At 32.2% G+C, this 12,716-nt stretch overlaps 3 protein-coding genes across 3 annotated transcripts; 1 reads left to right on the top strand and 2 right to left on the bottom strand.

The window, feature by feature from the left end:
• Nucleotides 1-558: 558 nt before the first annotated feature.
• Nucleotides 559-2,162, top strand: LOC110647337 (probable prefoldin subunit 4). The gene is made up of 3 exons (XM_021801112.2): nucleotides 559-874; nucleotides 985-1,095; nucleotides 1,725-2,162. Exons 1-3 carry the CDS (start codon nucleotides 866-868, stop codon nucleotides 1,983-1,985), a joined length of 381 nt encoding a protein of 126 aa, XP_021656804.2. The 5' UTR covers nucleotides 559-865; the 3' UTR covers nucleotides 1,986-2,162.
• A 186-nt stretch (nucleotides 2,163-2,348) lies between these two features.
• LOC110647334 (GCN5-related N-acetyltransferase 10, chloroplastic) lies at nucleotides 2,349-3,722 on the bottom strand. Its single transcript, XM_021801107.2, has 4 exons — nucleotides 3,268-3,722; nucleotides 3,097-3,149; nucleotides 2,774-2,944; nucleotides 2,349-2,681 (listed from the first exon to the last, which is right to left on the bottom strand). Exons 1-4 carry the CDS (start codon nucleotides 3,652-3,654, stop codon nucleotides 2,459-2,461), a joined length of 834 nt encoding a protein of 277 aa, XP_021656799.2. The 5' UTR covers nucleotides 3,655-3,722; the 3' UTR covers nucleotides 2,349-2,458.
• A 2,067-nt stretch (nucleotides 3,723-5,789) lies between these two features.
• LOC110647338 (transcriptional corepressor LEUNIG) lies at nucleotides 5,790-10,491 on the bottom strand. Its single transcript, XM_021801113.2, has 9 exons — nucleotides 10,350-10,491; nucleotides 10,137-10,254; nucleotides 9,958-10,066; nucleotides 9,519-9,628; nucleotides 9,150-9,299; nucleotides 7,906-8,061; nucleotides 7,624-7,740; nucleotides 6,601-6,807; nucleotides 5,790-6,432 (listed from the first exon to the last, which is right to left on the bottom strand). Exons 2-9 carry the CDS (start codon nucleotides 10,140-10,142, stop codon nucleotides 6,289-6,291), a joined length of 999 nt encoding a protein of 332 aa, XP_021656805.2. The 5' UTR covers nucleotides 10,143-10,254; nucleotides 10,350-10,491; the 3' UTR covers nucleotides 5,790-6,288.
• Between the last annotated feature and the right edge of the window lie 2,225 nt (nucleotides 10,492-12,716).

Below are 12,716 nucleotides of genomic sequence, written 5' to 3'. Positions count from 1 at the left end.
TAATTTTACTATTATTTTAAATCAATTTTTTTTTCCATTCCCGTAATTTTTGAATAATATAACTATATAGTATTCATAATTATATATTTAGTTCTTGCAATTTTAATTGTCAAATTATTTTTCCTATTTTGACTAAATTGATTAATAAAACAATTACTGTAAAATAACGAAAGATATTAAATAATTTATAAATTAAAAATAAAAAGATTAAATAGTGTTTTTTTAGTATATAGGCCGAGGCTTTTCTTATTTTGTGGAAATATTTTTTTTGTACTTTCTTAGAGTTTGAGACATTTAAAAAAATTAACAATAAAAAATATTTTTCTCATAAAAAAAATTAAGTCATTTATAAAAAAAAAATTATCTTTCAAAAGACTTTAATTGTATAAAAATATTTATATATATTTAATATAAATACATATTAATAATTTAATATTATATTTATATATATTTTTTATATATAAATTATTTTTCATAAAATAAATAAAATTTAAATAATTAATTTTATTAAAATACATACTAAATAATAATTTTCCAATAGAAATTTTTATGCCACCCTTCCAAAAGATTAAATGCAAGCTGCCGAAAGTAAGTACCTCCTAAGTTTCAGGGCCAAGTATCAGGTTTAGTCTCCCCTCGGACTCTTCCAATCCGCCTATGGGTGAAAGAAAAAAATAAATAAATAAACTAATATGCAATTTTGCCGTTAGATTGAGAGCTTGTAGAGAAAGCCGAAAGAAAGATTAGGGCTATATGAGTAAACCTGACGGAACAAGCCGCAGTAGGGGGTGTGTTTGTCCGGAGATTCAAGATTGGAGTGAAGTCTGAACCTTTATCTGCGTCAAGAAACTTTTCTGGGACCAACATGCAACAGGTGATCAAAACCTAGCAAAACCCCATTCTTTTATTTTCTATGTTAATTAGTTTTTATTTTCTTACAAAAAATTCCTTCTTGGCTCAAAAGAAATAGTATTGAATGTTCAGGGTGGGGGATCTGAAGCCGAGGTGACTTGGGAGGATCAGCAGAATATCAACAAGTTCGGTAGATTAAACAACCGATTTCACGAGCTGGATGATGAAGTCAAGATCGCCAAGGTAGTTCCCTCTTTCCTGCTTAGCCACATAATTGATGGGTATTCTATTACTGCCCAATTTCAATGGTATATGGATAAAATGCATTTGGTTAATTGGAGCGTGCAGAAGCTGGAAATTGACTTCAAAAAGTCTAGACAGCAATGATTAATTTTGATTATGAGTAGTGAGTCCCTAATAAAGAGATGGTGTTGGATTTGTTTGAGTAGCAGAAGGGTTTAGGCAATTCTCGGGTCTGTGAATAACCAGTTCTTATGAGCTTGTTGAGCTCATTTTGAATTGTTAGCGAGTATTGAGGATGAGTTTTTTACTCACAAATAAACTTGAAGAAACTTTCCTCATTGAACTACATTAGCAGGGCAAATTAAAATGATAGTTAATGGCAAATTAAATGGCAAAACATATAAATGAGAATGGAAGCAAGACTAGGTTATCTAGAGGCAAGCTTGAGTGAGCTGAGTTGTTTTATAGAACTAAATTTGGTTGGCTAATTTCTTAGATCATTTTGGGCAATTTATTAATCTTTTCTTTTCCCCATGTTTTCAATTGTTTGGGCAAATTAATCTCAAGTTTACTGATTTATATTTGGTTAATTTGTTTTTGTTACACTAATTTAGTCTCTTTTTCTTCAGGAAACAAATGAGAATCTGGAGGATGCAAGTAATGAATTGATTCTTACTGATGAGGAGGTGGTTCGTTTTCAAATAGGAGAAGTCTTTGCTCATGTTCCAAAGGAAGAAGTTGAAACCAGGATAGAACAGATGAAAGAGGCGAGCAGTAAAAACTTGGAAAAACTTGAGGAAGAGAAGGATTCGGTCCTGGCACAGATGTCAGAGTTAAAGAAGATTTTGTATGGAAAGTTTGGAGACTCCATCAACCTAGAGGAGGATTAATGTGATGCTCCTTTAGCTTGTCTGTCTTACTTTGTTCTCCTCTGAGGAAACTATCCATTCATTTTTCATCATTTTTCAAATGTCAGGAGAAATGACTCCTCCTAGTGGTTTTCTGGTATATAAGCTTCTTGATTGTAGACAGTATATTTAATTGATGTTTATCACTTATCAGTCTTATATCTCTCTGTTTTCTGCTGTTTTTTTTTTCCCATTTCATATGTCTTTGATGCTTGGCGAGCATTAAGCTCATGAAACTTTCTTATTTTGTGGTTGGTCTTTACTTTCTTCAAGACTTCTGAAGTAATCTTTTGAAGTAATCTTTCTGCATTATTAACATTGAATTATAAGCTTAACATACTCGTATTTGAACTTCAAAGAAAAGCTATTGCGGTAAATAATTTTACATGCTCTACAAATAAGCACACTCTTTATTTGCATGCCCAGATTACAAATGTGATTGAAAAACTAGAATGTTAATCAAGCAAATTAGACTGTTTGATCATAAGAACACGTCGTTTTCTTCCTATCCAAGTCATCCATTGAGGATCAATTGAGACGACTTTGTATCCTGCTTTTGTATACAATCTACGAGCACCCACATCATCTTCAAATGCTCGGAGGACGAGATACTTGAAACCCCACAAAGTGGAAAGCACATCGCAGGCTTTTAGCAGTACACTCCCTATTTTCTGCCTCCTATTATGTCAATATTAACTGGAATGTTAAACCATAAAGATACTTATAGAACCCAGATAGAAATAGGGTAGAAACAGAAAGTTTCTTAAAACCTGAAAGTTTTGGAAACAGCTATCCCAGAAACATAAAGGTACTCTTCTGCTCCCCTGAGATGTTGCATAACAGATTCATCTCTCGATGCTGTGACATCCACAATGCCAACTAGTTTTTCCCTTTGAGACTTGGAGGAATCAGCTGCAGGTTCAGCTACCAAACATGCATATCTGTTTAATGTTAAGATAATCGTCATGTTCTCTGTTGAATCAGCCAAAGCACCAATCTGACCTATCAAAAGATTAAGAAAGCTTTTAAATTCCTTTCACTTCGGAAGGCTCAAGTGGATATGTGAATTAGTGTGTCTCAAATAGATTTTTACCTGTCCGGAGGTGAGTTCCTAAGTTTGTAAAGAAGCCCAGAAAGCACTTCAGCCTGTGAGATAAAATTTAAAAAAAAAAAAATCAATACTAATTTTACCTTACTGGATTGAAATAACAAATCATTAAAGTAAGAAAATTAACGATGTCAAAAAAAGAAGTTAAGAAAAAACCTTAAAGAATTGGAAGAACAAATCATCAAAGATAGCCACAGGAGTATGGAAAGCTTCAGCTTGAATTTGAGCTACTTCTTTCATTTCATATCCATCATTAGCCAACCTCCTCGCTCTCCATCCATGCTCACTCACCAAATTCTCCAATTGCTCTTCTCTATCTTGAAAGCTTGTTCTGTCGTTGACCAAAAATTGCTTAGCAGCTGATGAAGCTGAGGTTGAAGAAGCACTACAGCACTGCACCACGCATCCCTTGTTACTAAGCACAGATCCTTTCTGCCCACTAATTTTTCTTCCATGATTAAGTCTGCCACCTCTACGTGTATACGGAGATTCTGTGCTGATACCTTTAGAGATATTCAAATTACAGGGTAGCAGATCAGCCATTTTTGTTCATCGACAGAAGAAAAATAAAATCTGTAAAATCTAAAACGAAGGAAAATGAAAGTGGCAGAAACCATGATGTATGCTTTTATGGTTGCCACTGCTTGTTTGCTTCGAACCATATATTTCTGATGCCACGTGGAATTATTTATGCCTAACACGTGTCATTCTAATAGCTTCAGGTAAAGACAGTAGTTTTTTTTTTTTTTTCTGCATTCAGCATTTGTTCTATTTCTTTAACTTATATCTAATCAGTGTAAATTAAACTAATTTTCATAGCACATAAAATCAGGTAAATTAAATAAATAATAAAAAAAAAATTGGACGTTTGGTAAATTAACAGGTTTTTTTTTTAAAAAAAAAATAGTAAAGTTACAAGTTCTAAATTAAGTTAAGAGAAAACTAAATCTAAAAATTGATTATCTTATTTAAAATAAAAAAAAAATCAATTTTAAAAAAAATAACCAATCCCATTGGATAGAATTAAAATTTATATTTTAAAAATTTTCAGATTTTTTAAATGGAATTGAAATCTTAAAATTAAATATTCATTCAATATCTAACCTATAACAATATATTATATATTAATATTAAAATATTATATCTAAAATTTCTAATTAAATTTATGCTCAATTAATTTAAATTATTTACTTAGAATTTTAGATTAATTAGATCTTTCTTTACTATTAAACGGTTAACTATTAACTGATATATTTATATCGAATTTGATACTAATTCGGTGCATTGTCCAATTATGGAGAGAACATCCTGAGACTCTTGCAATTCACTTTGCAGAATCCACACTCAATATTATGTCTAAAATCCCATAAATGGTTGTGAAAATAATCTTTAAATTAATGGAGGAAAGAATGTACAGTAGAAGATATCTGGACACCACTCCATGACAGAAAGAGTTGACCAACTTGTTCAACCTGATTAATGTCACGACTTCTAACATTGGCCACCTTATGGTAAATTTTAACCATCGAACAGTCATTTGTTGTGTTAAATTCGAGGTCATAATTCACTGAATTCACAATCAACAAACCATTTAGTTTGTGCTATGATTAAAAAAAATAATAATTTATGCTAAAAGATGATTAAAAAAATTCACAAGCAACGCAACTCTATCATCAAAAGTTATGCTAAACAAGACAACAGGACCCTGAAGGGAGAAGTAAAGGAAAAACCGAGTGACGAATATTATTATGAAGACAATCATGGAGACGGGGTGCCACAGAAGGCTTAGAAACAGAATAAACAGGAACGCCATGGCATAATTTACCCCAAAGTAGTTGAGATTGTACTTGATCCGGAAGATGGCTTTCCCGCAGCCATACGGGCGGAAGAAGGAAGAACGGTTGAAAAGCTCGGCCCATGGACGTCGAGTGGCCATTACAGTTTGGGTTGCTGTCGTGGTGCGCGAGATAAAAGTGACGGAAGTGGCGGTTGTTGATGTGGATTGTTTGGTGGACGTGGTGGGGGGAATGGTGCCATAGCCGGTGGATGATTTCAGTGACGTAGAAGAAATTCGTTAGTATAATACGAAAGAGAAACTGAGCAGACCTGGAAATTATTAAAAAAAAAAAAAAAAAAAAAAAAAGCTTAACTTGGATTTCGATTTAGAGGGAAAAAGAATAGAATTGAGAGAAATTAAGAAAGAGAAACGCTTAACCCCTCCAGGATTTAATTTTAGAGTTTCTTCTCTCAGTGACGATCCTTGTTCTCTTCTTGTCTTTCCGGCTGAAAATGGATGACAGGCGGTCCTGTTATTTCTACTTTCCTTACAAACTAAATTTAGATTTTGTTTTGTTTAATTAATCACCTGATTATGTCCAACAACTATGTTTGATAAATCAGGAATTAAAAAAAATTAATTACTCTCTCTCTCGAGATTTAGAAAAAAATTTCTACTTCATTTACTATTTTAAAAAATTAAAAAAATATTAATTAATTATTTATTTATTATTATTATTCTCAACATATTTATCTCTTCTCACTATCTTTTTATATTCCAATAATGCTATAAAAATACTTTAGTTAATTACAGTATTTTTTACAAGAATAATGCTATCCAATTCTTAATCTTTGTACAAAAAGCTTAAAAAGTTATTGAAATGAGACGAAAGAGTACAACATTGGGATAAATAATATTTGTTTTATTAGTGGGAAAATCACAAAAAAGGTCCTAATAACATAGTGTAATTATAATTTAGACTCTTCAACCACAACAACACATCTTAGCAGATATGAAAATAACTTCATACAACATATTATAATCCACTACAATATATTTTCTCAAGCGTATCCTATTTCATTACAAGGTTTCTAACTTGGGTTGAAACTCCCAGCATTAGGCTGAGAGCTCTCTAAACTCTTCTTTGATTGCAGGTATCCACTCGTCTTGCAGGTATCCACTCGTCTTGATTTTGGCTGGGTTTCAGACCTCGTTTATTATCAGGTCCAATTCCAAAACTCAAGAGGCTTGAACTTTCATTTGCTTAAAATCAGTGACATGTGACAAACAAGGTTAGCTTCAGGGGTTGGAGGAGCTAAACTTGAAAAAACGCAAAGTGGGAAATTATGCAGCCAAAATAAACAAGCTAGAACCGCTTAAATGACAATGAACTAGCAGAGTCAAATCCACAGCTTGACAAACTTATCATGACTAGCAGAAGCAACCAACCGAGTCACAGTTGATACAGCTAATGAAGCAATTAATCCTTCATGAGCTGGAACGGTCATAGACTTGTTCTCGGTCGTGTTCCAAAGCTCCAAAGACTGAATAAATGCCCATGGTAGTGTATCAGAAACAGAAACCATACCACCCACATAATCAACAAAAATTATAGCAAACATTTTCAAGGTTCAAAAGTTCATGTGAACCCAAAATCTTATACTATAACAGTTATTGCAAGTGCGATCAACAAATGAAGGATTCCTACTTGCCTGGTCACAGCCAATGATTAGCAATGAAGAGTTTGCAGGATGAAAAACACAAGAGTGGAATTTGCAGCCATTAGAAATCAACTCTTGAATGCATTCTCCCTCACCCCCTGATCCAAGTTTCCAGAGTCTGATAGCATCCTCACTGACAGATGCTATATACTCGCCTGAAGGATCCCAGCACAGAAACTGAATTGGTTTAACATGTCCCTACAATTAACAATTCATATTCACTGGAATGTCAGTCATGCTGCAGTAAGTAAAGGCCGCTGATGTTTGCTTTTGAGCTTCAGTAAACTGGACACACTCCGATATTCATCAGGTATTAGTGTCTATAAGAAGACTACTAATGAAAATTGACACTTCTGCTTTTTATCTCCTTTAATTTGCACAATTTCATATTTGTGTCACAACATATATTAGCAGGGGAAAAAAATACAGTAATATGTCACCACAATTACCTACCATGAGAAATCTACCACATAAAATGGAGAATTTCTTTGCAAAATGACATACTATGTAATTCCAACAACATTCTTAAACCATGATGATTTATGATATCTCATTGAATTGCTCATTCAATGATGATTTATGATATCTCATTGAATTGCTCATTCAATGAGCATTCCCAATATCATGCCTTGAAGAGGACTCGAACCTCCACGTTCTTTAGCACGAGATTTTGAGTCTCGCGTGTCTACCATTTCACCACCAAGGCATCTTGAAAGTGAATCGTATTCCATAAATATAATATCTACCCAATGTGATGTATGGAATATATGACAAAGGTGGGGTATTGGAGTATTTTTATTGATCGATCACGTTATATAGGTCCGAGTCGGACATCTTGAATTATCTAGAAAATGCCTTATATATTATATCAAATTATACTGAATCATCACTATTAAGGGCACAAGAAGGATAGTGTTTGATATCACTGCTCCACATGAACCTGATAAGGTGCGACGTACCAAAAGCTGGAGTCATCTCCCAGGATTAATATAGATGAGAGAACTTTGAACTAACCTGTAATAAATCCTGACGAGCTTGAGTCTCAACATCTAGTATAGACACAGCATTATCCTCAGCTGCAGCAAGATACCTCCCTAGACGGGGTTGAAATTTTATATGGGATGTGCCACCCTAATCCACAAAAAAAAAAAAAAACCTATCAGCATTGGCCAACTCAGACATGGACCCCCAATAGCACACCCTGATATTGGAAGCAAAGTCCAAAAAATAAATAAAGAAAAAAATTGCCTCCATTTAGTCATCATACTTTAAATCGAACAATCCACAAGATTCTACCTTGAACACTCCTGCACAGTTGCTGTCAGTAATACTCCAGTACCGTATCTCACCATTCCCATCACAAGAGCAGATAAGTTCATTTCTGTTTGGGTGGAAGTCTACTGACAGAGCACAAGTAGAATGTCCCCTAAAAATATGTAACGAGTCTCGAGGCTGCATAACCATTATAAAGCAACAACAATGTACATTTGATGAAGCAATACCCAAAGGATACAAAAAGTCGTATTTTCGACTGAGAAGTATCTTATGACCATTTCACAGGGAAAAAATATGATCAAGCTTGCCAAAGATCTACCAGACACATAGCAACAAAATTCAGATCTTATCAAACAAGGAAAAAAAATAATATTTTACAAATTTTATTAACAACAAAAATATAATGAGTAAAAGAGGCAAGATATCACTTCAGACTAATAAGTTATGCCTGTTTAAGGACAGAACATGATTCTTGGTCTTAACCTTATGCTCGATAGTCTCTAATATGCTCCCTTGCAAGCTATGGACATACTGTGCATTTAAATCACTCTAATATACCCACAACTAAAGCTGACCCAAATTTTCTGAACTTCAAAGAGAATTACATATTAATTCTCAACTTGGCAGCAAAAGCAATTAACCTGTTATTTCCACATTAATTTTCACAGCGAATAAAGAGTATAGTCTCTTATGTACAAAGGCCAAGAAACCACTTTAAGTTATCTAAGATTAGATTCTAACTATCAACACATTGTGAATGGCAAATGGTCACTTGCTGCTGTCCATATGATCAAGTTTTACCATTGCGATCATCCCACCTGTTCTAAAGCGAAACAAGGAGAAATTCCGCAGCCATTTTAATTTTTAAAACCCTCTACACCCAAAGCCACTGTAATGAAAGACAAAAAGCAAAATATAAGCTTAATTCAACTTCATCCACAACCCATAAAAATCCTAAATAGAAAACCGTAACAGCAATATTACATGTATAAAAACATGCCAATGCAACCTTTATAGTAAATAACATCCACAAGTCTAACAGGATCAAATTTCAATTATAAAGTCAAATTTTCTTGAAATTACTAACATATATGCGTACACAAATGATATGCACAAGTACCTTGTTAGTGCACATGCAGTTGCACAAGAATTTATGGATAGAGCTATCCAGAAAACATATCATTTCGAAAGGGAAAAAGACAAATGGGCTGCAATAATTGAGGCAAAGAAATAGGATGGAGAAAACAGAGATTATGTTAACTAACATTGCCAGCATCCCAGACCCTGATAGTTTTGTCAAATGAAGACGTTGCAAGATATGGCATGCTAGGACTGAAACAGACGTCTGTAATCAAAGATGTATGCCCTTCAAAGGTGGATTTTGGCTTTAACCCATCCGCATACCACAATACAGCCTGTATCACAGACCACCAGGCCAGCAAAATTACATTCTGTTTCTGGTAAGTATGATTCGGAGGAAAATTGAATTTCGGAATGTTCATACTAACAGAATAAACCAGACAAACAATTCAAGCCTTCTGGACAAGTAAGATCAGATTTTCAAGGAAGTAAATGTTCCAGAAAGTAAATTTTTGGAGAAGTGAAACTGACTCCTCCCATAAGTTAGGAGTTACCTTTTTGTCATGGCCAGCAGTAGCAAGCCATTTTCCATCAGCAGAAAAGTGGCAAGAGATAACTTTCATAGAACTAGCTTCAACAGAATTTACTTCCGTAAATGTGAACCCTGAAACCAAATGCAAAACTCTACCATCAAAGGGTGAATCATGGCAGACAAAACATGACCCATGTCGGAAATTTCATTTAATTCTAAACGTTAATGGTTGACCTATTACTATTGAAAGGAGGGAAGAGAAAACCAAGAAAAAGACAAACCATCATCAATAACCAGGATGGTGAAAATATCAGCAAGCAATTAACTAACTAATTCATCAAAGTCAAACAACCAGTCTTAATCTTAAATTAATTGGATTCTTTTTCGCCATTCACATCAATATCCATATCGCAAGCAAAGCAAAAAAAATAAAACAAAATAAAATAAATAAAATGAATCACCATTGTTGGCATCCATATTCGAAGCAACAGTATCTCCACGGGCAATTTCTGAGGTATTAGCAGATGACTTCATAGGTTTCCTCCTCTTCCCAATCTTGTTTCTTGATACCTTTTTTTTCAAAAAGAATTAAGTAATCATTGTCATATGAGTAAAGAAACCCAAAAGATCACTAATTTACCTTCATCCCAAATAAAACCCAGAAGAGAAATTTGAGAAAGCGGTAATCTTTGAACAAGGAGACGACGATTTTATAGGTGGATCGATGGAATTTAGTTGCGGATAGCTCAAGCTGTATACTACGGACCAAAAAGTAACAGCATTGTCAAGAGTCAACGGGCGGCTACAATTAATTAATTAGGAATTACTAAACTGTGATCAGAAGTGTGGTTACGTGGGTGTAGCATGAAACTATAACGTGGACGCCATTTGAGCCCATGAATCACTGCAAAACAATATCTGCCTTGACTTCCCTTCCCGCTTCAGCATTTAGCAACGTAGAAATTACACTGGAATGTCGTGATTTCATATATAAATGTTGTTTATGACGCTACAACCACTAAAATTACATCCAACAAATATCTAATAAATAATTGAGTAACAAATATTGAAGTCTAAAACTCCAATACTACTTAGGATTATTAAATATAATATAATTGATAATTGATAGTTATTATTGGTCATTGATGATTTATAATTGATTGTAACTGAGTTATGTAATTGTTTAATAAATTATGTATGATGTTATTGTGGATTTGTAAAATGATTGATAATGTAATATTTTGTAATTTATTTTATTATTAAAATGAATATATAATTATTAATTTATTATATTATATTATTTTATTTATTTTATTATTAAAATAAATAAATAATCTCAAAAATGTAATTTAATAATTTAAGAAGAAATAAAAAAATATATAGATGTTCAAAAAAGGTGGAATTAAAGTGATAAATTAAAATAAGAATGGATTTTAATAATATTAAATAAATTATTTCATTTTGTACTGTTATAAAAATTTTGTATATATATATATTATTTAAGAGTTATTGGAAGAGTGTGGTTGTCAATATTCTTATAATGTTATTATTTTTGAGAAAAAAAAAAGAATTATATTTATAAATATTTTTGTAGAGCTTATAGAAAAAAAAAGATAGTTGATGGGTATTTTATCAGCTATATTTTTTAAAAAATAACTAAATAATTTAATTCAGTTATTTAGATATTTATTAGTTATCAACTGCATATAACAGTTAAATTAAACACTCCTATAAATAAATGTTCGAAGAGTTACTTGAACAAACGCATCATGTTTGCTCGGATTATATTAATCATTACTCAAGAACTACACTATGAATAAATAGGATTTATTGGATTCACATATATACTTGATAACTTTTGTATAGATTTTAGTAGGAGTTGGTGATTAAGTGGACTGAGAGTCCACTTTGTCTGAGAGATTATCCAACAATCGCTATCTTCTAATTTGATCCAAATATCCAAAAATATACTTTGGCAAGTTAACTCTTTTAAGGAGTGTTCAAACATCTTGTTCAAATGGTTTATAGTTGCTCTGATCAGGCTTTGGACTTCAATGCCTATAACTCGATTATTTATTACTTGCCTTCGGTATAACTGTGGCATCAATTTATATGAAAATTTAATAAAAAAATAAATAAATAACTAAGTAACAAGAGCCCTACTAACATTAAACAATTAAAAAATTCTGTCAAATCAGATTCTTTCCATAGCCTGAAGTAGAGTAAGCAAGTCTAGTTTAATCTCAATAGGCTTCCTGAACATGATATATTAGAAGGTCATCTTGAACCAGAAACATCGTGGTTATACTAAAATAATTAATTAATCTATTAATTATTTTTGGTTAAGATTAATTAAATTAATTTTTTTAAATTAGTTTAATAAATTTTATTTTATTAATTTAATTAATTTAAAGGTCTAAAAATAAATTAATGAATAAATGTTAATAATCAAGAGATAATTCTCATGACAAGTTAACTGCTAATGAAAAGTTAGTCAGAGGAAAGCTGATATATACGAGGCAATTGGAGATGATGGGAAGTTGATTTCCGCATTCGCTCAAAGTGAAAATGGATCTTTCAGACTCTTCTAGATACAAGAGCCATGAATATCAGATGAAAAGAAACGAGAAAATCTCACGTCAACCAATTAATTACTAAATTTCAGCCGTCAATTTGTCCTTTAGTTTTATTGGTCTTTAATTTTTCTGCAATTGCATTAGTATTTTAGAGTCTTGTGTTTAATTTTAAAAATTCTATGTTTACTATTCAAACAATCAATTAAATTCTCCTTTAATTTTCAACACATTTTACTTATTTTCACAATTATTTATTTTAAAAATTAAATACACACTTAAATGGTATATTCAATATCTGACATACTGCAAAATACAAACAGCAAATCAACTGATTTTTCTTTTAGGAAAATGCGTGGTATGCAAAAATTTGTGTACAAAAACATACAAATAGGGGTAATTCAGTAAATTCTTTATAATTTTTAGATGTGCAATGTCTATTTAGCCCTTTATGAAATTTTCAAATTTGAATTTCAAAATTCAAGCAGCAAATCAACTGATTTTTCTTTTAGGAAAATGAGTGGTATACAAAAATTTGTGTACAAAAACATATAAATAGGGGTAATTCAGTAAATTCTTAACAATTTTAGATGTGCAATGTCTATTTAGCCCTTTATAAAATTTTTAGATTTGAATTTCAAAATTCA

Source organism: Hevea brasiliensis, chromosome 5, assembly GCF_030052815.1.
Source record: "Hevea brasiliensis isolate MT/VB/25A 57/8 chromosome 5, ASM3005281v1, whole genome shotgun sequence".
NCBI classification, from domain to species: Eukaryota; Viridiplantae; Streptophyta; class Magnoliopsida; order Malpighiales; family Euphorbiaceae; genus Hevea; species Hevea brasiliensis.
The sequence above is the reverse complement of the archived record's forward strand: the minus strand, read 5'-3'. Positions and strand labels throughout refer to the sequence as shown.

Excerpts from the sequence above, each read along its gene's own strand:
- LOC110647337 (XM_021801112.2), top strand. Across the intron at positions 1,096-1,724 it reads ATGAAGTCAAGATCGCCAAG|GAAACAAATGAGAATCTGGA; the intron begins GTAGTTCCCTCT and ends CTTTTTCTTCAG.
- LOC110647334 (XM_021801107.2), bottom strand. The coding sequence starts at position 3,654 with ATGGCTGATCTGCTACCCTGTAATTTGAATATCTCTAAAGGTATCAGC. Across the intron at positions 3,150-3,267 it reads TGTTCTTCCAATTCTTTAAG|GCTGAAGTGCTTTCTGGGCT; the intron begins GTTTTTTCTTAA and ends TTTATCTCACAG. Across the intron at positions 2,945-3,096 it reads AGGAACTCACCTCCGGACAG|ATATGCATGTTTGGTAGCTG; the intron begins GTAAAAATCTAT and ends AACATTAAACAG.
- LOC110647338 (XM_021801113.2), bottom strand. Across the intron at positions 9,300-9,518 it reads CTGCTGGCCATGACAAAAAG|GCTGTATTGTGGTATGCGGA; the intron begins GTAACTCCTAAC and ends TCTGTGATACAG. Across the intron at positions 6,433-6,600 it reads TAATCATTGGCTGTGACCAG|TCTTTGGAGCTTTGGAACAC; the intron begins GCAAGTAGGAAT and ends GCATTTATTCAG.